We start from the raw sequence: 22,221 nt of genomic DNA on the forward strand, positions 1-22,221 counted from the left end.
TCACCTACTGAGGTAGCATATTAGGAAGTGAAAAGGGGGCTGAAGTGGAAACAAAAAGGGAGCTTTTGAGCAGCTGTAACTCTACTGTTCCAGCAGCTAAAAAACATACACCAGAAAAGCTTGAAGTGCAACCTGTTTTGGAGTAGCAATCTGCAGCAGCAAGAGAGTGAAGCTTACATTAGTTTTAGGCCTTCTTTTAAGTTTGTTTACACCACATATCACGGAACCTTTGCTGTTTAAAGTTGATTTTCATTTCTTGGCTAAGTGACTTGGGAAAATGCTCTTGAAGCAATTCCAAGATCACATTTAAACATTGTAATAGTGCAATTTCGTTTTCTTAGTGTGGAAGTGTGTCAAGGGGCTCCAAGTGTCACTTGCACTTTCACTTAGGGCCGTCTAGCATTTACATTCTTGCATCTTTATTGCTTTCTTTAATTTCTTGCTTAATTTTTTTGTTTTTTTAAGTCTCCGTGGTATATAGGATTGCATAGCATTTAGTCAACCTTTCTTTGGTTTTAGGTTCATTTCATAACATTTGAAAAGAATTTGAAGAATTTCTACTTAGAAACTAAGGTAAAAGATAACTCTAAGGAAACTTTGGCTAAGGAAGAACTTGGTTTCTAAGCTTGTCCATTTGTGACTCACCTCTTCTTCCTGGGAGCTACTTAGAGACATCTTTTGCCTCTAGAATCTCTTTAGAAATTTTCACAAAAAAACAAAGAAAGTTTGTGAAAATCTTTTCACTCATTACTTGTGCAAGTCTTTGAAAACCTTGTGAAAATAATTTCTATCCACTTGTCAAGAATGAGTCAATCTAGTGTCCAAGGAAGTGTAAAACCTAAAAGTGAGAGCTTACAACTAAAAGAGGAATTTGAGCAAAAGTTCCAACAAAGGGACAAAGAGATTAGTGAGCTCAAGGATATGATTGGTCAACTTTTGATCAATCAAAACAAGGGTAAAAAGAAAGAAGGGTCTACACATAGAAAAAGAGAATACCTTGGAGATACATCCTCTCCACCTAGTGAGCCTGAGCATTATAGCAGTCATCATAATGATGACCACTATCAAATACCTCCTAGGAGAAATAATAGAGTGAGAGAGCATCACCCAAGGGAACCCAAAATTGATCTTCCTCCTTTCCATGGAAAAGATGATGTGGAAGAATATTTGGAATGGGAGATGAAAGTTGAGCAATTGTTTGAGTGTCACCAAATAGATGATGAGAGGAGAGTAACTATGGCCTCTTTAAGCTTTCAAGGCTATGCCTTATATTGGTGGACAGCCTTGGTCAAAGATCTGAGATTGAGAAACCTACCTTCCATTAGGTATTGGAATGAGTTAAGGTCTGCCTTAAGAAGAAGGCATGTGCCAGCTTACTATGATAGGGAGTTAATGGACAAGCTCCATAAACTCCAACAAAGAAACATGAGTGTTGAAGAATATAGGCAAAAAATGGAGTTACTCATGTTAAGAGCTGGGATAAGAGAGGAACCAAGGATAACAATTGCTAGGTTCCAAAGTGGACTTAATTATGACATAAGAGATAAGGTAGAACTCTTACCTTACAATGATCTCAATGAGTTAGTCCAACTTTGTGTGAGGGTAGAGCAACAACTAAAGAGGAAAAGCTCCACCAAGAAAGATTACCCTCATAGTTCTTACCATAAGAAAGAGTATAAGAGGGAGGGTAGTCAAACCAAGCCAAGATATGAAGAAAGAGAGAGAGAGAGAGGAAAAGAAAAAGTCAAAGAACCTTCAAGAGATCATAAGAGTAAGGAGACTAAGTGCTTTAGATGTGGGGAAAAAGGGCACTATGCATCTGAGTGCCGCAATAGAAGGTCAACTTACATCCTTGAGCATGAGAGTGAAAGTGAGGGTTCTTCATATAGTGAGTCTGAAACATCCACTTCTGAAGAAGAAGAAGCTTTACCTTGTGATGGTGACTTACTTATGGTAAGGAGACTCCTGGAAAGTAAACATGTAGAATTAGAACAGTCACAAAGAGAGAATCTATTCCACACAAGATGCAAAGTTTTAGAAAAGACATGTTCAATGATAGTGGATAGTGGCTCTTGTTGCAACTGTTGTAGTTCTAGAATGGTAGAGAAGCTTGGCTTAACCACTACTCCTCATCCTAAACCTTACAAACTTCAATGGATCAAAGAGGATGATGGAATAGTAGTTAAAGAACAAGTAAGTGTACCTATTTCCATTGGCAAATATGAAGATCAAATTGTTTGTGATATAGTACCAATGGAAGCTGGGCACATATTACTTGGAAGACCTTGGCAATATGATAAACAAGCTTTACATGATGGAGTCACCAACAAAATCACCATTCAACACAAGGGAAAGAAAATTATTTTGTGTCCTCTTACACCTTCACAAGTAAGAGAGGACCAAATAATTCTTAAGAAAAAGATGGATGGAGAAAAGAAAAAAGAAAATAAGAAAGTGTCGCAACCGGAATCGCGGCGGGACGACGATCCAAAAAGAAACGGGTTTTGAAAAGAGATTTGGAGTCGCCACCATAGTTTATTATGGAAAACTATGGAAAAACCTCAAAACGATAAAGCACGGTCCACGGAAACCAAAGATTGGGTTCGGGAGTCGGTTACGCGTGGGGAAGGTGTTAGCACCCCACAACGCCTGCCCTAAGGCAGTACCTTTAACTAAATGCACGAATATGATGTGGTTTTTCAAAATGTTTAATTATCCCCTAAAATCAAAATTCTAAATAAACAAAACATATTTTTTAGTTTTTTGGGCCCGACAAGGATTGACCTTGCTCCTACGTATTCTCATTCAAAATGAGAAATCAGGGTTACGTAGTTCTAGCGGAAAGATTGTTTGTTTGTTTGAGAGTATTGATGTTTTTAGTTTTTGAAAATTTTATATCTTTGTTTTTGACATTTTCGAGAAAAAGAAGGTAATGAGTACTAGGCCGACGCGAACGGTCACACGAGTACTCATACCTTTAGAATGGTATTTAAATATTTTTAATTATTTTTTAAAAGAGAAATAACGATATTAAGCACTAGGACGATGCGAACGATCACACGAGCACTCATACCGTTATCTACTTATTTAGGAAGACTTAAGAGTATTGAGTGCTAGGCTGATGCGGACGATCGCACGAGCACTCATACCATTATTTAATTTTTTAGATTGAAGATATTAAGTACTAGGCTGATGCGGACGATCGCACGAGTACTTATATCATTATTTAAATTTTTTAGATTGAAGATATTAAGTACTAGGCTGATGCGAACGATCGCACGAGTACTTATATCATTATTTAATTATTTAAATAAGAGAGAAAGGTTTTTAGCACAAGGACGATGCGAGCGATCACACGTGTGCTTAACCTTTAAAACATACTTTTTGTAATTTTTATTTAAGAAAAGAAAAGGTTTTTTTTAGCACAAGGACGATGCGAGCGATCACACGTGTGCTTAACTTTTGAAACAGATTTTTGTAATTTTTATTTAAGAAAGAGGAAAGGTTTTTAGCACAAGGACGATGCGAGCGATCACACGTGTGCTTAACCTTCAAAACATATTTTTTTGTTATTAATATTATTTATTATTATTTTTTATTATCGTCTTTTTCGTGTTTAAAATGCAGCAAATAAACCAAAATAAAAAATAAAAGACAAGATCTAGGAGTGGGGTTATCATATAAAGGGGTTACATACAGTAAAAACTAATAACCAAACAAATGCTAATAAAAATAAAGAAACAAAAGCATAAAAATGAAGCAAGAGAAACAGCCCAACAAGAATAGGGGTGTAGAGATTAAAAACCAGAGGTGCGACGTAAAGTTGAGGCTCTTTAGTTTGGGCCAAAACCTTTTTCTCCAACTTTGTATCTGTCAGGGGTGTAAGGGTGAAACTGGAGGCGCATCCCGAAATAGTGTGCACAGGCCCAATTCTTCTTCTTTTATTTTTGTTTGCAGAAACAGAATGGGCTGAAGCCCAAAACGGAACAGGGGTGCGAGTGGGCAGTGGGGGTGTGAATGGAATTGTGCATGTGGCAGGAGGAAAAGGACGCGGCCCAATAGCTAGGTCCAAAGACTCTTTATTCAAAATCCCATTAGGGGTCTGTTCATACCTTCTTCATTCTTCCATTTTCCATATGCCCACTACGAACCAAATCTCTCTTCTCCCAGCCAAGAACTCCGATGAAGGGGGTCACCTCCGCACGCACACTGTCGCCTCCGCCAAATCGGCCGCCGCCAGCCGCAAACTAGGACGCCACCAGTGCGCTGATCGCCGACACAGACTCCACTGGTTGCCGCGCCAAGCTTCCTCGAACCAGACCACCGTGAACCGCCTTCGTGGCGTCGCCGGTAACCACGCGCACGCCGGAGCCAGCGTCAGCCCAAACTCCGCTCCGCCAACTCCTTCTCTTCTCCGCCTCTTCGCGTGCGAGAGAGACTCTCGCCCCTCGACGCCACCCTCAGTGAGGCCAACCACCGCAGGCCGTCGCGGCATCATTCTTTCTTCCCATCCCCTTTTTTTTTTTTATCAACTATTGATTGGTTCAGTATTGTCTGATATTTTGTCTACTGGATTGGGAACGATTATGGTGTGTTGTGCGCATATGGGTCTATTATGCTCTGTGTATTGATTGAGTGCTTGGATTGATTCTCTTTTCTTTGCAGGAAAAAGGTATTTGGGGGATTTTGGTATTAGAAGTCAGGGTTGATGATGATAATTGGATTGGAGGTGATAAGGGGTTCTTTCGGTGTTGATAGAGTATGGGAAAGGGTAGAGAGGAGTTTGAAATTAGGCCATGGTTGGGGAATTTCGAGTAACCGTGAGTGATGAAAATGAAGAAGAAGAAAATCAAAATGATGGGCCGTATGGTAATAAGGATGATGTGAGGGATATGGGCTGTGAGTGTGAGTATGGAGGATGGGTGTTTGGCCGTGGACGTGTTGATGATGTTGGAGATGGTGTTTGAGATGAAGGTGATGAAGATTGGGGGAATGGTGTTTTTTTTAGCACTGAGGCGTGGTGTCTGGGATGTTATTGGAGTGGCCGTGGGGTTGGAGATGAATGAAGAGTTTTATGAAGATGATGGTTGTTGGAGGTGATGGAGAATGGTTAGATGAAGATGGGGATCATGAGTAGAGAGGGGTCAGTGCCATGAAGGGATGAAGATTGATGGGCCGTTTGGAGGTTAGGCCGTGGTATTCATTGTTGGAGATTGGTCAGAGGTGATGGATCTCTTGGAGGTGGGGAATTGGGAGTGAAAGGAAATGTTGTTGGGTGGTTACGGGTTAGAGGAGCAGAGGAGTGGAGAGCTATGGAGCATCTGCCAGTGTGCGTGAGGGAGGAACCGTTTTTCCCAATCTTTTCTTTCTGAATTCGGTGCAGTGTACGTGGCGGGTTCTGCTTTCTTTTTTCTTTTTGCTTTTTTTCTTTTTTTTTTTTAAATACTTATATGGAAAATCAAATGAACTAATAAAAAAACAAAATAAAATAATAATAAAATTCATAAAAAAACATAAAATAAAATAAGATGCAATAAAAAAGAAAGACCTATATTATTTATTCATCCGGACGAAATTGGGTGTTGACAGAAAGAAAGAAAGAATTTGGTAACCCATGCCTCAGCCCATGAAGTTGTCCAACCTCAAACCTTGAATATTTCCAAAAATCTTTTTCTTGGACAACCTCATTTCCTTCTTTATTGCAAAGAGGCATTTGTTTCAATCACTCATGAACTTCGTTCTCTACCAAAGGGGTTGCAAAAACTTTTAAAGGAATTTGATGATATATTTCCCAAAGAGGTACCAAGTGGATTACCACCTTTGAGGGGAATAGAACATCAAATAGATTTGGTACCTGGGGCAAGCCTACCCAATAGGCCAGCCTATAGAACCAACCCTATGGAAACAAAAGAAATAGAGAAACAAGTTAATGACTTGTTGAACAAAGGGTGGATCCAAAAGAGTTTAAGTCCCTGTGCTGTGCCTGTGTTGTTGGTCCCTAAAAAGGATGGGTCTTGGAGAATGTGTACAGATTGTAGGGCCATCAACAACATAACTGTCAAGTATAGGCATCCCATTCCTAGGCTAGATGACATGTTGGATGAATTACATGGAGCAAATCTCTTCACCAAAATTGATCTTAAAAGTGGATACCATCAAATAAGAATTCATGAAGGAGATGAATGGAAAACTGCTTTCAAGACCAAGTTTGGTTTGTATGAATGGTTAGTCATGCCCTTTGGCTTGACCAATGCTCCAAGTACATTCATGAGATTAATGAATCATGTGCTTAGGGAATGCATAGGCAGATTTGTAGTGATCTACTTTGATGATATCCTAATCTATAGTCAAGACCTTCAAGAACATCTTAACCATGTCAGAAAAGTCTTGCTTCTTCTTAGAGAACATAATCTCTTTGCCAACTTTGACAAATGTACTTTTTGTCAAGAAAGTGTGATTTTCCTTGGATTCAAAGTGGGAAAAGAAGGTGTACATGTTGATCCAGAGAAGATCAAGGCTATACAAGAATGGCCAACCCCTAAAAATGTAGGAGAGGTGAGAAGTTTTCATGGGTTAACAAGTTTTTATAGAAGATTTGTGAAAGACTTCTCCACCATAGCTGCTCCTTTAAATGAGCTAGTCAAGAAAGATATGCCTTTTATTTGGGGTGATAAGCAAGAGTTGTCTTTTGAGACTTTGAAACACAAGTTAACACATGCACCTATTCTAGTTTTGCCTGATTTTTCCAAAGCCTTTGAACTAGAATGTGATGCATCTAGAGTAGGAATAGGAGCTGTTTTAATACAAGGAGGACATCCCATAGCTTACTTTAGTGAAAAACTTAGGGGGCCTACCTTAAACTATCCTACATATGACAAAGAGTTGTATGCCCTCATTAGAGCTTTAAAAACTTGGGAGCATTACTTGGTAACTAGAGAATTCATCATACACACTGACCATGAATCTCTTAAGTACATTAAAGGGCAAGCAAAGCTAAACAAAAGACATGCAAAGTGGGTGGAATATCTTGAGCAATTTCCCTATGTCATCAAACACAAAAAGGGGAGTACTAATGTTGTTGCGGATGCTTTATCTAGAAGACATGCATTATTAGTAACCCTAGGATCCCAAATATTAGGATTTGATGACATAAAAGAGTTATATGAAAATGATGAAACATTTGCATCCACTTATTCATCATGTCTTAAGAAGCCTTTTGATGGATTCTATCTTTCTGAGGGGTATCTTTTTAATAAAGGAAAACTTTGTATACCCCCAGGATCCATTAGAAAACTTCTTATCAAAGAGAGTCATGGAGGAGGACTCATGGGCCATCATGGAGTTGATAAAACTCTAAACATTTTGAAAAGTAAATTTTATTGGCCACACATGAGAGTAGATGTTCAAAGGCATTGTTCTAAATGTATAGCTTGTTTACAAGCTAAGTCCAAAATTATGCCTCATGGACTCTATACACCTCTTCCTATAGCTAATACCCCTTGGGAGGACATAAGTATGGACTTTGTCTTAGGATTTCCAAGAACTCAAAGGGGATATGATTCTATATTTGTGGTAGTAGATCGTTTTAGTAAAATGGCTCATTTTATACCCTGCCACAAAGTAGATGATGCTAGCTATATCTCTAGACTCTTCTTTAAAGAAATAGTGAGATTGCATGGATTACCCAAAACTATAGTGTCTGATAGAGATGTGAAGTTTCTAAGCCATTTTTGGAAAACTTTATGGGAAAAGCTTGGAACTAAACTTCTATTTTCTACTACATGTCACCCACAAACTGATGGGCAAACTGAAGTAGTAAATAGATCTTTATCTACATTATTAAGGGTAATATTAAGAGGAAATAACAAATCTTGGGATGAACATCTACCTCATATTGAATTTGCTTATAATAGAGTAGTCCACAAGACTACTAATCTTTCTCCTTTTGAGGTTGTTTATGGTTTTAACCCTATGACACCTCTTGATTTACTACCTCTTCCAGAATCATCTTCTTTTCTTCATAAAGAAGGTGCTTCTAAAGCGGAGTTTATTAAGAAGTTACATGAGAAAGTTAAAATCCAAATTGAAAAACAAACTCAAAAATATGCAGAATACAACAACAAAGGGAGAAAGAAAATAGTTTTTGAAAAAGGAGACCTAGTTTGGCTTCATTTGAGAAAGGAAAGATTTCCCTCTCAAAGGAAATCCAAACTTAGTCCAAGAGGAGATGGTCCATTCAAGGTGGTCAAAAAGATAAATGATAATGCATACATATTAGACCTTCCTGAAAGTTATGGTGTCAGTCCTACTTTTAACATCTGTGATTTAATTCCTTTCACAGGAGATGATCAACAGGATGAAGCAGATCTGAGGACAGATCTTTTTCAAGAGGGAGGGTCTGATGGAAAACCATCAAGAAATCACATTGGACCTCTTACTAGAGCAATGACAAGGAAGATTCAAGAAGAAGAAGGATCACCTAACATTTTACTTCTATGTAAGGTTACTTATAAAAATCCTTCTTCTCTTAACTAAAGCACTTATACTTTGTTTGTAGGAATTAATAAATCTTGGAGACTATGATTGAGCCATACAAGAAGTTAAATCAATAGAACCAAGCAAAGGAGCCAAAAAGGAGGTGCTTACGGCATGCGCCAGCATGTTCCACGTGAATTGGCTGAATTGGAAGGAAGCATACACCTTGTTGGTTGAGCTGGAATGATGCGTGGACTTTGCTTGATCAAAATAAATCTGAATAATTTGAATTTAGGAGGGAATTAAAATCAGAAATTAGGCTCCTCTTTACCTATAAATAAGAGGGCCTTTTCTTTGTATTGGCTTACTTTTGAGCTTAATGATATGCTGCAGAATTGGTTTTCCAGCTTTTGTGCTCTTAAGTCACCTTTGAGTTACTACTTCTTCTCCTTTCCTCAAGCTTCCTTCCTCTGTAGGAAGGCCCTCTGAGCTGTGAGGCTTCACCCATACACCTTTCCTCCATTAAAACACCTCAAACACTGCATCATTTCATCCATCCGCTGCACCATTATTCATTACTGGTTTCCTCTGGTCTGGAGCCTCTTCCTACACGTTTCCAGCTGGGAATTGGATTCCATCAGGTGGTGATCTTGTTCTTTTTTGTGACTATGAGTCAATTAAACTTGTAATTGATGAGAACATGTAAATTATTGATAGTCATGTTACATTGCATGTTATTCCGATGAAGGAGTTCTTCACATCTTACACTTCTAGTGATTTTAGAGTGCTAAAGATGGATAATGGTGGTGTGGTTAAGGTGATTGATGTTAGTGATGTTTGCTTGCAAACTAACATGAGAATACATTTGTTCCTTAAAGGAGTAAGAAATGCTCATGATTCCATTTTAACTTAATCTTAGTGCATGTGCTTGATGATGATGATTAGGATAATACTTTGGTTCTAGAAAGTGGAAACTCACCAAAGGTAACTTGGTTATGGAGAAGAAAAACCAACTTATATTGGACAAAATCTTTGGTTGCTAAATACACTAAATACCATGGACATGGATATTAATATTATTTGTCATAATAAAAAATAGAAAAAAAAGTTTATACAATAAAAATAGAAGATTAATTTGAAAGTAATATTTTTTTTATAATATGCAAGATACTGATATTTTGTTTATATATATCTAATAAAGTTATTGAGTGTGAAATAAATTTTAAACAAAAGTATACACTAGTGCAGTCAAGGGAAACGAAAACAGTTATTTTCGCCCATAGGCAGCGATTCCTGAACTGAGGCATATCCAGGTGAGGCGAAAAGTGATAGACTTTTTGCTTCGGTTCTGAGTCGAGGCATAAAAGGGTAGGATTTTGCCTCGGTTCAAAGTTAACCGAAGTAGTAGGGTTTTCATTTTTTTTAATTGTTTTTTTCGCAGGACTTTATGTCTCAGTTCCCTCTGAACCGAGGTAGTATGTCCCCCTCTACTGCTTCGGTTGACACCTTAACCGAGGCAGTAGGGTCCTTTTTTGTTTTTGTTTTACTTCATCCGCCAGCCTTTCAGCCTCGATTGAGGACTGAACCGATGCCACAGGGGTGTTTTCTGCTTTGGTTATGGTCTCAAATGAGGCATATTCTCCTATTTTTTTAAATAAGGTTTCTGCTACATGCCCAACTGCAGAAACATACCTGCATATAATTTTACAGCCAGAACAGTCTAGAATAATTCAGAAGCGTATATTTTGAATGAAAATTATATTAACATATAAATACATTCAATGTAATCATAAATCAATTTCTTAGAAGCATAAATTAATCCAATGTAATCATAACTCAACTTTGAAGCATAAATCAATGCAATGTACAAAGTTAAACTAATAATAATGTACAAAAGCATAAAACAACTTAGAAACATAAACTTAGAACTTATTATATCCTAATATCTGCTACATACTATTATATAATTGAATTACATATTTAGCCAGTGCTTTCCTCACGAGTTTAAGTGACTTCTCTAGAATTGGAGCAGTCATATTGAATCTCTGCATAAAACACAATGATTTCAATTAGTGTATATGAAATGTAAACTGTAGAGAAAATAAAATTCAAACCGAAATATTACCGTTTGCCATCCACTGGTGTAATGTGCACGAATAGTGGTCATCATCCAAAACTTGACGTAGTAACCACATTCATATGATCCCGGTTGTCTATTACACTACAATATATCATCATAATTATAAAATGTTAAGTAACATCATTGGAATGAAACAAAATGTAACAAAGTATGGACTAAAATACCAAACCTTAAGGAGAACCCATGCAAGCATTTTAGTTGTAGCAGTAGATCTCCCAGATAACATCATATGTGTTGAAAGGGAACTATTAAAAAAAATTGCTTTAACATACATTTATATAACAAATAAAGTTGAAACATTGATGTTCTTACCGATCTAGTACATGTCTAAGAGGGTTGGGAGGAGACTTGTGCAATGAAAAAAACTAGAAAGCAGTGTTCTCCGGTATGGAGATCACAAGTAGCTTCCAATGACGCCTGAAATTGGTAATAACTTAATTGTCATATACCAAAATTAATAAATGAAACTTTAAAGTTAACAAACTTCACTTACCCAAGTATATAAGGGAGAAAATATATCTCCTTCCTCGTTGCAAAGCCAGGTGGTGATGTATGTTTGGATATCATCAAATTTATTTCTTTCATGAGTCATAGAGGGGTCAATGAACCCATATACATAATTGAACCCCTTCTTGTTACTAACATCAAACATATACCTAAAATGAAGAAATAATCTGATATAAGTAACTTGATAAAAAAGAATTATATAAAAAAGTTCTCATAAACTTACATCATCCACAGCTGAATGAGTATAATATTAATTTCTTCTCTCCCCGACGCAAGTTCCCTAACATCTTGCTGATGCAAGTACATTGGGATCTGAGCTTCTCTTCCAAATGTAGTAGAATCCCAGTGTCCAATCATCGACACTTCTGAAATGATGTTAGAAAGCTCGTCTAACGCACCAAGAGGTCATCCTTAGATAAATGAGTCTTCTTCAGTGTAGGACTTCCCTATTGACCTGTCTGCTATTACATGAAAAAATGGTTATGTTATGACGTCAATAAGAAGTAAATATTAAAATTGAGAAGTATATAGTAGGAGTGTTTACCGGGGGATCAGATACATCACCAACCAAATGTCTAGGCTAGGCGACAAAGGACTTAAATGCCTCTTGCACAGTGAAAAACTCATCTGTATGCGCAAGAAGAACGACATATGGTACGACAACTTCATCCACCGTGACCTTGACCTCATATTCTACTAGTTGTAGACCATGCACTATAGTGGCTGTCTCATAGACTGTGCCACGAGCCACTAGCATGGTCCCGACATCAGAGAGAATATATAACTAACATGGACAAGTTTCGTCCATGTCGTCCCCTAGGGCATCGGTAGCTGAGCAACTTCCTTTGTTGCTTCTACCAGTCAAATTAAATGTTAGGTTATAGAAAAAGTAAATTAATAAACAAAAGTAATTATTAAGTTTACCTGTAGGGGGCACAACATGTTCTGCTACAGGAGATGACGGAGGACGATTGCCATAATCCTCATAACGTTGCTGGAACTAGCGCGCAACCATTTCTGCAACTTCATCATACAACTTTGCCCGAACCTTCTTTGTGATATCATGCGTCATCTTTTTTCTTATTTCCTCCTTCAACTTTTGTTCATACTCTTTACTTAATCTGGATGAAGATGGACACGAGGAAGACCCAAAGAACCGTCATATGCTTATGCCAGTCCCAACAGCACGCACCTGTCCTGGGTGCTCAGGTCATCCAATAGCTATGGCAAGAATATCCTCACGACCTTCTCGTGTGAATTGACCTTGGGAGCTCTGCTCAACCAAGGAGTCCTGTAACATAACAAAACTTCATAATTATTTGAAAGATCTATGTAATATATATAACAAAAATGTTGTTTAAATATGAGAAATGACATCTTACAATTCTTTCAGATATCTCTCTAGCAGTGTCGGAAATGTAGGAGCCCAATGATCTTAAACGGGCTAACTTCCACTTCTCGTGTCGAGATGGTGGTGAAGGAGGAGGAGGGTCACCATCCTCAGAAAGTGAAAGTCTACTATCTGACTTCTTCTTCATTATTTTCTCCTCAAGCTTCCTGTATCCACCACGAGACAGTAGGTGTGGATTTTTATTCTGAGCACTTATACCTTGTGTTTTTGACCTTTTTTCCTGTGACAAAATGAAACAATTTTTATGATATAAAATTATGAATGATGAATTGAATGATTTTACCTACACTTACCTGCTACGTCTCGGATGTCCTAAGCTGTACAAACTGACACCATGTTTCTTCGTCAATTGCAGAATATTTAGAACATGGAGTTTCATTACTTTTTGCTCCAAATATATATTTTGACGTCAATTTTTGTCTTAAACCCTCGAAATCTTTCTGCAATTGCAGATAAACACCTACTCCTTAGGCTCTCGACATTTGGCATATCAAATGTCATCTGCAACAAAGAAAGTAATAACCTTATATCAATACAAATTTATCAATATGTAGAATCTAGAATTTGGAGCAATATTGTTTAACTTACCAATAGATATTGCCAGATAAGATTCCGATTAGCCTCAGATACATGGTCAAAGGATGAAGTAAGTATAAAGATACAATCATGTGCTAGTACTCCAAGGTAAGACCTAAATACATCTACATTTGTGCCAGATGGCCACGTCAATAATGGTAGGTGTCCTCTCACCTGCATTTCTTCTAAGTATAAGCTGTCGTAACCTCGTCGCTCCTCTCGTCCATCTAGAAGTGGTGGGGACTTCATCCCCTAACGAATGAAGTGGCTCAGCCATATATCTGTCATAATAAATAAGATGAAACATTAATAAAACACTTATAAAATAACATATATTATTTAACAAAAGCCATAAATGTTTACACAAACATGAAATTCATACATAATCATATGGATTGGTCATATGTATATTCTCTCATTGTGATCTTCCTAAATTTCTTGTATATCATCAATTAGAGGGTCGTCATCCAAATTAATTGTCGTTTTAAATGGATGGTTGTCAGCAATATGAAGATTACTTAGATTCTCTTCTTTATCTTCAATTTGTCTTTTTCCTTGAAGAGCGACATACCAATGGTCAGACGTAGGATCTTTGACATAAAAAACCTGACTTGCTTGATATGCCATGATAAACGGTTCGTCTCCATAACCAACCTTTCGAAAATCAACTAGTGTCATACCATATTCATTTATTTTGACACCACTCTTATTGTCGACCCATTTACATTTGAAGAGTGCAACAAAAAACTTAGTGTAATCAACCTCCCATATCTCTTATATTCTACCATAATATCTCATTGATCCAATTACAGGATTTTGATCTTTTGATGTGGAAAATTGTAACTTTTATCATATTTGACGTAGTTACTCATGCTTTGTATTAATTTTTAAGATATCAAAATTCATAATGACATTAAGAAATTCATAATTTTTTTCTTTTTCTTTCACCCTTTTCCTTTCTTCTTTTTTTTCCTTCCACTGCGCTATCAACCCCTTTTATAGGATACCTAGGTTATCTTGTAGGATTTGAGCAAATAATTTGCAGTCAATCTTCTTCATTCATTGCATCTTACCTGCAAGAATTATTAGTGACTTTATCTCTTCCTACCAAGAAATTAGTTTCACTTATATATACACACACACACACACACACACACACACACACACATATATATATATATATATATATATATATATATATATATATATATTTGTAAAAAAATGAAATATAAATAATATAACTTTAATACATTAATTGTATATGAAATGTAATGTATTCTAGAATTTTAAGTATTAAAATATTGAATTATTGTAGTATAAATTTAAGATGTTACAAGATACATTCTAGAACTTTGTGGAAAAAGATTGAGTCTTTATTTATCTCTAAGTCGGACAATAATAAACTATATTTGTTGATTTGCTTGATGAATTTCAAGTATAAGGAGAATTCTTCCATTTCATATCATTTAAATGAATTTCAAGGGCTCCTACATCAATTGTCAAGAATGAGCATAAACTTTGATGATGAAGTTTTGGGACTATGGCTATTGAATACTCTACCAGAGTTTTGGAAGATATTTCAAGTCTTAGTTACAAACTCAATTCCGAATGACATTGTTTATTTTTAAATGGAAAAGAGCGGTGCTCTTGATGAAAAGATGAGAAGGAAGACGCATAATTCTTTGTCTTAGTTTGATATGTTTGTCATAGAATTTAGGGGGATAAATCAGAAAAAGGAACTAAAAGGTGGTAGAGAGAAGAGTAGAAGCAAATTCAATTCAAGATAGAAGAATATAGAGTACCATTATTGTAACAAAATTGGGCATATTTGGGAATATTGTGTTAAGTAAAAAAAGGACAACAAAGGCAAGAATGGCAAGCGTAGAGAAAATGATCACGATGATGGTTGTGTCACCGTTACTATTAGAGGTGGTGATCTTGTTCTTTTTTGTGACTATGAGTCAATTAAACTTGTAATTGATGAGAACATGTAGATTATTGATAGTGATGTTACATTGCATGTTATACCGATGAAAGAGTTCTTCACATCTTACACTTCTAGTGATTTTAGAGTGTTGAAGATGGATAATGGTGGTGTGTTTAAGGTGATTGATGTTAGTGATGTTTGCTTGCAAAATAACATGAGAATACATTTGTTCCTTAAAGGAGTAAAAAATGCTCATGATTCCATTTTAACTTAATCTTAGTGCATGTGCTTGATGATGATGATTAGGATAATACTTTGGTTCTAGAAAGTGGAAACTCACCAAAGGTAACTTGGTTATGGCTAGAGAAGAAAAACCAATTTATATTGGACAAAATCTTTGGTTGCTAAATACACTAAATACCATGGATATGGAGGCATCCTTGTGGCGTCGAAGACTCAGTCATATAAGTGAAAAAGGGTTAAATTGTTTAGCTAACAACGATACTCTTCAAGGGTTAAAAAGTGCAGAATTGAAGAAATATTCTCATTATTTGGTTGGAAAGCAAACTAGAGTATCTTTCAAGAAGCATCCAACCTCAAGGAAGACAGATTTTTTACAATTGGTGCATTATGATGTTTGTGGTCCGTTGAAGGTAAAATTATTCAATGTGCACTTTACTTTATTACTTTTATTGATAATTGTTTTAGAAAGTTAGGGGTCTATGCACTTCAAAGAAAGGATAAATTACTTGAAAACTTCAAAGAATTTCATGCTTTTGTCGAGAGGCAATGATGCAAGAAGTTGAAATGTATCTATACCAATATTGGTGGTGAGTATTGTGGATCCTTTGATGCTTATTACAAACAACATGATATTGCACATGAGATGACTCCTCCTAAAACTCCTCATCTGAATGATTTAGTTGAGAGGATGAACAAGACATTACTTGAGAAGGTAAGATGCATACTCTTAAATGCTAAATTACTCAAGCATTTTTTAGGTGATGCACTATACACGATAATGCATTGCCAATCTTATTACTACTTTTATTTTGAACAATAAAGTGCTAGATAAAATTTGGTTTATAAGAATGTACAAAATTTATAATTTAAGAAATTTGTTTTATAGTTTATCATAAAACTTTGTTTGTGAAAACATTCTATATTTCCTTTGTTTAAAAGATATTTTATATTACTCTCATAAAAAGCAAAATATATATATATATATATATATATATATATATATATATATATATATATATATATATATATATAAATAGCTTATAATTTAATTTAGGAATGAAATACAAATTTTTATAATAATTTAAGAATAAAAATAGCATATTTAGTGTTTTTTTAGCAGAATATAAATGTCCACTCCCAGTTTTAGTTGGGTGCGTCCCTAGTTATTGACATTTCTCTTATACATTTTTATATTCATTTCGTTGCTACAATTAATATTGTTAAAATGGGTTAAAATATAAGGGCTAATCTGACCTATTATGAGTTCGAGTCAAGTTGAGTTTTAAAAAAATTATAAATTTCAGCACACGTGAAAATTGAACCCAACTTACTAAGAATTCTTCTCACTTGAGTTGAACCCGTGGTGAGCTAGGTTGACTAATCAATTCACCTATAAATGTTAAATTATATTAAAAAAATGAAAACCCTAAACCTAAACTCTCATACATTGTGGATTTATCCATTCAAGACTTTAGTATTATAAATAGATAAGTGACAATAATGATTTGATATTAGATAGTAATTTGTTTTGCATTTTTGTGCTTTTGGATTGTATTTGGAGTTAAAAATGATTTTGGATTGTATTATATTTTTTATTTATTTTAGATTATATATGGAGTTTAACATCATTTTCAATTGTATTTGGATTAAAGTTTATTTAGATTTCAATTAGAAAAAAATTGTTATTTTTTTTGGGATGAGAGAAAAAATAATTTGTAATTAAGTGAGTTAGTGGGTCACGTTTAACCCACCATCAGATCTAAATTTTGTAGATTTGTTAATAAGTGAGTCAGATTGAGTTGACTCGCTAAATGACCAACCTATGATCAATCGGGCCGGACCAAACTGAGTAACCCATTTCAACAGCACTTGTACAATAATTGTGTTGCATATTTTATTTATTTATTTATCTTAAAACTAAAATACTTGCTTTTGTACCTTTTTTTTCGCATATTTGAAAATGAACTTCATATGTCAATATAAAAGAGGAGCTTATATTTACCGGTTAATTTGTTTTTAATAACTTTTTTTATATCCTTGATAAAAATAATGTCCAAGTTTTTTCATTAAATATTCAGTTTGGCACATTGTAAATCTCCATAGTCAATGAGCTATTTCTCTCTCTTTCTCCATTGACCACATGAATATCCCTTAAATAAGCATTAAAAATTAAAAATCTTACTATATGATGCAGAAGAGTCAATTTACTTGTATTTCTTTTTTCAATTTCATTCCTATCCCAAAGCATCTCTCAAATTAATTAATTTTCTTTTGACATTAGGATATCTGTCCATGTGCTTTGAAAGATGTCAATATTCATTGGGCCAATGTTGTTGGACAAAAGCCCATTAACATGTCTTGTGAATGACTTTGTCTTTGACCTAGAAACGACACCATATTATGAGGGAGAGAAAGACCATTGACTTTATTAATTAAACATAAATAATGTAATTCAACATTAATCAAGTATGAATCAATATTCCTTACAACTAAAATACAATAAACAATTACATTAAGCAAAAAAAGAAGCAAACAAGCCTCATCTTCCTTTGTACAAAATGGCCAAATTAATTTCACAAGAGAGGTTTCCTTAAGGAGAGGGCTACCTTTTTTTACTACATATTTTTTTCCTAAAGAAGAGAAAGAAACAAAGCTTATTTGTGGGAGATCACACACTTACTAAATTTTCTTAAAGTTTAACTATGCATTTAGTTTTCTAGAGTTTAAAATAAATTCGGTTTTGGTATCTCAAATCATTTTAGCTATTTAAAAAAAAAGTATATTCCTATACATTAACTTCAAGAAATTAAAATGAATATTTTTTTAGAATTTGAAAAACCAAAACCGAATTCACCCGAAACTTTAGTGACTGAAAACATAGTTAAACTGGTATTGGGACTGTACTATGTTGTAAGTTATGAGCATGATCTCTTTATGTTTTGGATTGATGAGAAAGAAACAAAACAACCTCAAAATGGTTGTGATCAAAGTGAGTTTCTTGATTATTAGAAGTGTGATATGCACCTCCTGTGACGTGCTGCCACAGTTTTCCTCTTCTGTTTTGTTTCTTCTTTCCAACTCTTGGCAATGTCATGAGCCACATTAATTGCATCCAAAGATGCACCAGAAAGGCCTCTCCTTGTGAATCCAACTGCATAAAGACCACCTTTTCCCTTCCATCCATTTGGAAAAGGGTTTCTTGGAATTCCATCATTGGAAAAGAACTCATTTTCCTGATCAACCACCACACATAACATTGCATTTTAGATAACTTACACTAAGTCAAAAACTCATGCAAGTCACTGCATTTAAGTTATTTGTCCCTAGAAGAGAAACATGATAATGTGTACTAAGCAACCAAGTACCTACACAGATGCCTACACATTTGGAGCATTTTCAGAATTCATTGAAATTAATTCTCCCAACACACAGACACACACCTTCCCTGGTCTTTCAATAGGGCCAGAAGGCTCTGTGGGGGGCTCAGTCTTAAGGGTACACAACAACTGAGATAAACAACAGAAGAAAACTTCTACCTTTACTTTAAAAATTACTATGTAGAGTTATATTCAATCATATTATCGATTTATAACTAAATAATAATATAAAACTGTTTTTCACTCTGATATAAGATAACTGAACTAAAAAGAAAGTGTGAATAGTGGGAGAAACATGTGTTTTACTTTTACAAAGAAAAGAAAAACAAAAACCAGCTGCCAAAACTAGCAATCTAACATGGTTTTTGGTTTTATTGAGAAGGAGAGAGAAAGTTCAGGGCTAAACCCAATCCATAACTGTGGGCAAGAATCCAATGCAGGAGAAAGTGTATAGAATAAAGAAGGACTAACCTTCAACCATGATGGTACATTGCTGTGATAACCAGTGGCAAGAACCACAGAATCAATCTGAAGAACTTGGCCATCAACAAGTTCCACTTTCCCTGGCAAAAACCTTCTGATTCCAGGAACCACTTTGATTTTGCCAGATCTAATTTTCTCAAGGGCCCCAATGTCCAACACAGGGGTCTTCCCTGCAGTGTGCTTGAATTCCAAAGGACCCACAGAAGGCCTTTTCAGACCATATTTTTCAACATTCCCCAAAATCAAACGTGCCAGAATCAGCAGTATCTTATCAACCATCCACAGAGGTAACCTCTTCATCAACATCACAGCAACTTCAAAAGTAGATTTCCCAAAAACCTCTCTTGGTAAAACATGAACCTGATATATCACGAAACAAAACAAAACTATCAGATAAAATAGAAAGAACAAAATTAGAGTTTCACTTCAAGAGCATGTAACAAAAGTTTTCTATAGTGAAATTCTAATTCTGAATGAAAAGCAATAACTTAAAACACATACTGAACTACTCTATCTGAGTTATGTTCATATAACAATGCTGAGAGTGTTTAGCACTCACCGAGCTTCTGACCACCATTGAAGGTTTTGCATTGTGGTTACATAGATCAAGCGAGACCTCCATGCCTGAATTCCCGCACCCAACAACAAGCACTTTCTGTCCAGCAAAACCCTCTCCAGATTTATACTCACAGGCATGCATGACGCGGCCACCAAAGTCTCCCAACCCTTCAAACTCAGGCACCACTTTCTCTGAGTTTTCGCCGGTGGCAACCACAAGCCACCTGCAAATGTACTCGACCTCACACTCAGCAGCTGAGGAGGGGCCTTTCCTCCTGCTGATGGTCTTGACCCTCCAAAGGCCAAAGGTCTCATCGTACTTTGCAGACTGCACTGTTTCATTGAACTGTGGGGCTATGTTGAAGTGGTTGGCATAGGACTCAAGGTAGCTTATGAACTGAAACTTTGTGGGGTACTCAGGGAAGTCCTCAGGGAAAGGGAAGTTTGGAAGCTGGCAGAACTGTTTGGGGAGGTGAAGCTTGAGGCGATCGTAGGTGCGGTTTTGCCAGAGAGAGGCAATGCAGTTTGCTCTCTCAAGGATTATGAATGGAACACCTTGGTCTTTGAGGCCTGCAGCCACTGCAAGACCCGAAGGACCAGCACCTACTATCACAGGTCCGTTCACCCAAATGCAACGCCTTGAGAAGAGATCCTCAGGGTCGAAGTTCTGAACCATTGGGGCCATGTTGAGACAAATGTCATGCATTTTTTGTTGGCTTGAGACAACCTTTGATTTGTGTGAAACAGTGTTCTTTAGAGGTGAAGAGTATGTTGAGTGGATTGATGGTGACAGAGGGTGATGAAATTGACTTTTGATGAAGGATATGTGTGAAGAGAAAGATAGAGAGAAAAGAGATTTATAGTTGAATTGAGGAGTGAAGAGGGTGAAGGGAACCATGAAGGGTATAAATAGGGAAAGGGTGGAGAGTTCAGAGCAGCATGTGTATGGAGATATCTAATCATTGAGGAATCAGATTAGACTCTACACAATAAACTACTTTCATAATAATAATAATACTTTATAATTGCATCCATATTTTATTTACCGCTTAATATAAAATGTATGCTACTAAAATATATATTTTAATTCATAATTGAATTAATTTAATTAATATATTCAACCGGTTTAATTAAAGTAGTATGATCTTAAAATAAATAATGAAGATTTATGTTTTCCCATCATAATTAAATAAAAATTGGTTTTTCATGTTATTTTAGAGTTGATAATTGTTAAGAAGACTTTCTAAGAGTTATATAATATTTAGATCTATTCTATTTAATATATTAGTTTAAATATGAAATTAACTATTACACTAAGTTAACCAAAACATTATACTAATTTAATCATTACGTATGTAGAGTAGATAGTTTTCTTTTGGAGTTAAATTACTTGGTTTTTTTCCTTTGGAATATGTTAATGTTTGAGCATGATTTGAAATTGTCGTGCATGGAATTGGACAAAAGTTAAAGAAATTATATATGATAAATTAATTTTATTGCGTTTAAATTAAGAATTGAAAAAGATATTTAGATGAAGGGAAAGTAAAAGTGTTTTCAGTTAAATTTAGTTAAGAAAACGTAAATGTAATTGAAAAGACGCTACAAAAGTTATGTCTCTTAAGAAAAATAAAATGAATTTGATTAATTCGTTTATCGTTTGAACAATAATAGTTAACACTACTTTATGTCATTTCATTCTATCTGTTATGATGAATATAAAGGTACATTTACATGGGGATTCTCAAATGATATGCTTGTGGGTCTCATTCTTCTTTATTACAACTAATATTTTATTTTTAAAAGCTAATCTATTCATGATATGATTTGATTGTTTAAAAGGGTAGATAAATGTACATGCAAAATATCAATTTATTATTGGAAGAGAAACCCATATGAACCCACAGGTTAAAAGGGTCATAGTATTAGTCCTAATGTTATTTTTTTTTTCATAGTTTAGATGACTGAATATTAGCATGTGCATTTTACTCTGTGTCAGGAACTAGATAGTATCAGTTTTTATAAAAAACAAATTCTATCGATTTTAAAATTTTAGTCTTTTGTTATTTAGTGATTGACAATCACTTTTTGATTTTATCCTTATAAAATAGATATTAAATTTCAAATATGACAAATATTTGTATAAAAAGTTAATTATAATTTATAAGCACGAGAAGTGTTTGAGAATAAAATTTTTAATAACCTCATTGTTGATGTTATTTTTAATAAAAACTAGTTATAAATAAAATTGGGGGATACATGTCTATTAACTTATAACATATAAAAGGGTTAACTTTTTTTTTTCTAATTTCACTATATTAAAATGAACATTCTAGTAATCCTTGTCAAATGCTAATCAACACAAGATTTCAACCTAATCCATCTCCATCTCCAAGGTCAACTTGTCAATTATCAAGATTTGAACAAGTAGTGCATCATTTAAGCAACTGCCACATGTTTATACTTGGTGAAAAGTTCGGCCAATTAATAGTTGATTTAGGGTTACCCTTCATAAATTTTCATGTTG

General features: G+C 35.2%; 2 protein-coding genes across 2 annotated transcripts; one reads left to right on the top strand and one right to left on the bottom strand.

The window, feature by feature from the left end:
• Window positions 1-804: 804 nt before the first annotated feature.
• LOC148194012 (uncharacterized) lies at window positions 805-9,388 on the top strand. Its single transcript, XM_088097089.1, has 11 exons — window positions 805-2,475; window positions 3,878-3,914; window positions 3,958-4,463; window positions 4,666-4,729; window positions 4,840-4,959; window positions 5,009-5,096; window positions 5,222-5,327; window positions 5,770-5,925; window positions 6,007-7,575; window positions 7,927-8,298; window positions 9,224-9,388. Exons 1-11 carry the CDS (start codon window positions 805-807, stop codon window positions 9,386-9,388), a joined length of 4,854 nt encoding a protein of 1,617 aa, XP_087953215.1.
• Window positions 9,389-17,724: 8,336 nt separating this feature from the next.
• On the bottom strand, window positions 17,725-20,557 carry LOC124841533 (putative indole-3-pyruvate monooxygenase YUCCA3). Its single transcript, XM_047317823.2, has 3 exons — window positions 19,699-20,557; window positions 19,128-19,499; window positions 17,725-18,512 (listed from the first exon to the last, which is right to left on the bottom strand). The coding sequence occupies exons 1-3, from the start codon at window positions 20,401-20,403 to the stop codon at window positions 18,285-18,287; spliced, it is 1,305 nt and encodes a 434-aa protein (XP_047173779.2). The 5' UTR covers window positions 20,404-20,557; the 3' UTR covers window positions 17,725-18,284.
• Window positions 20,558-22,221: the final 1,664 nt, after the last annotated feature.

Source organism: Vigna umbellata, chromosome 8 (assembly GCF_029865625.1).
Source record: "Vigna umbellata cultivar VRB3 chromosome 8, Vumbellata_1.0, whole genome shotgun sequence".
In the NCBI taxonomy this organism is placed as follows: domain Eukaryota; kingdom Viridiplantae; phylum Streptophyta; class Magnoliopsida; order Fabales; family Fabaceae; genus Vigna; species Vigna umbellata.

Bases quoted from the DNA above. Each gene is read 5' to 3' on its own strand.
- LOC148194012 (XM_088097089.1), top strand. From the start codon at position 805: ATGAGTCAATCTAGTGTCCAAGGAAGTGTAAAACCTAAAAGTGAGAGC. The intron at 4,730-4,839 runs GTGATAAGGGGT...ATGAAAATGAAG, and splicing joins TGATGATAATTGGATTGGAG to AAGAAGAAAATCAAAATGAT. The intron at 7,576-7,926 runs GTAGATCGTTTT...GTAGTCCACAAG, and splicing joins ATGATTCTATATTTGTGGTA to ACTACTAATCTTTCTCCTTT.
- LOC124841533 (XM_047317823.2), bottom strand. From the start codon at position 20,403: ATGCATGACATTTGTCTCAACATGGCCCCAATGGTTCAGAACTTCGAC. The intron at 19,500-19,698 runs GTGAGTGCTAAA...GTGATATATCAG, and splicing joins CAATGGTGGTCAGAAGCTCG to GTTCATGTTTTACCAAGAGA. The intron at 18,513-19,127 runs GTTAGTCCTTCT...GTGGTTGATCAG, and splicing joins ATGTACCATCATGGTTGAAG to GAAAATGAGTTCTTTTCCAA.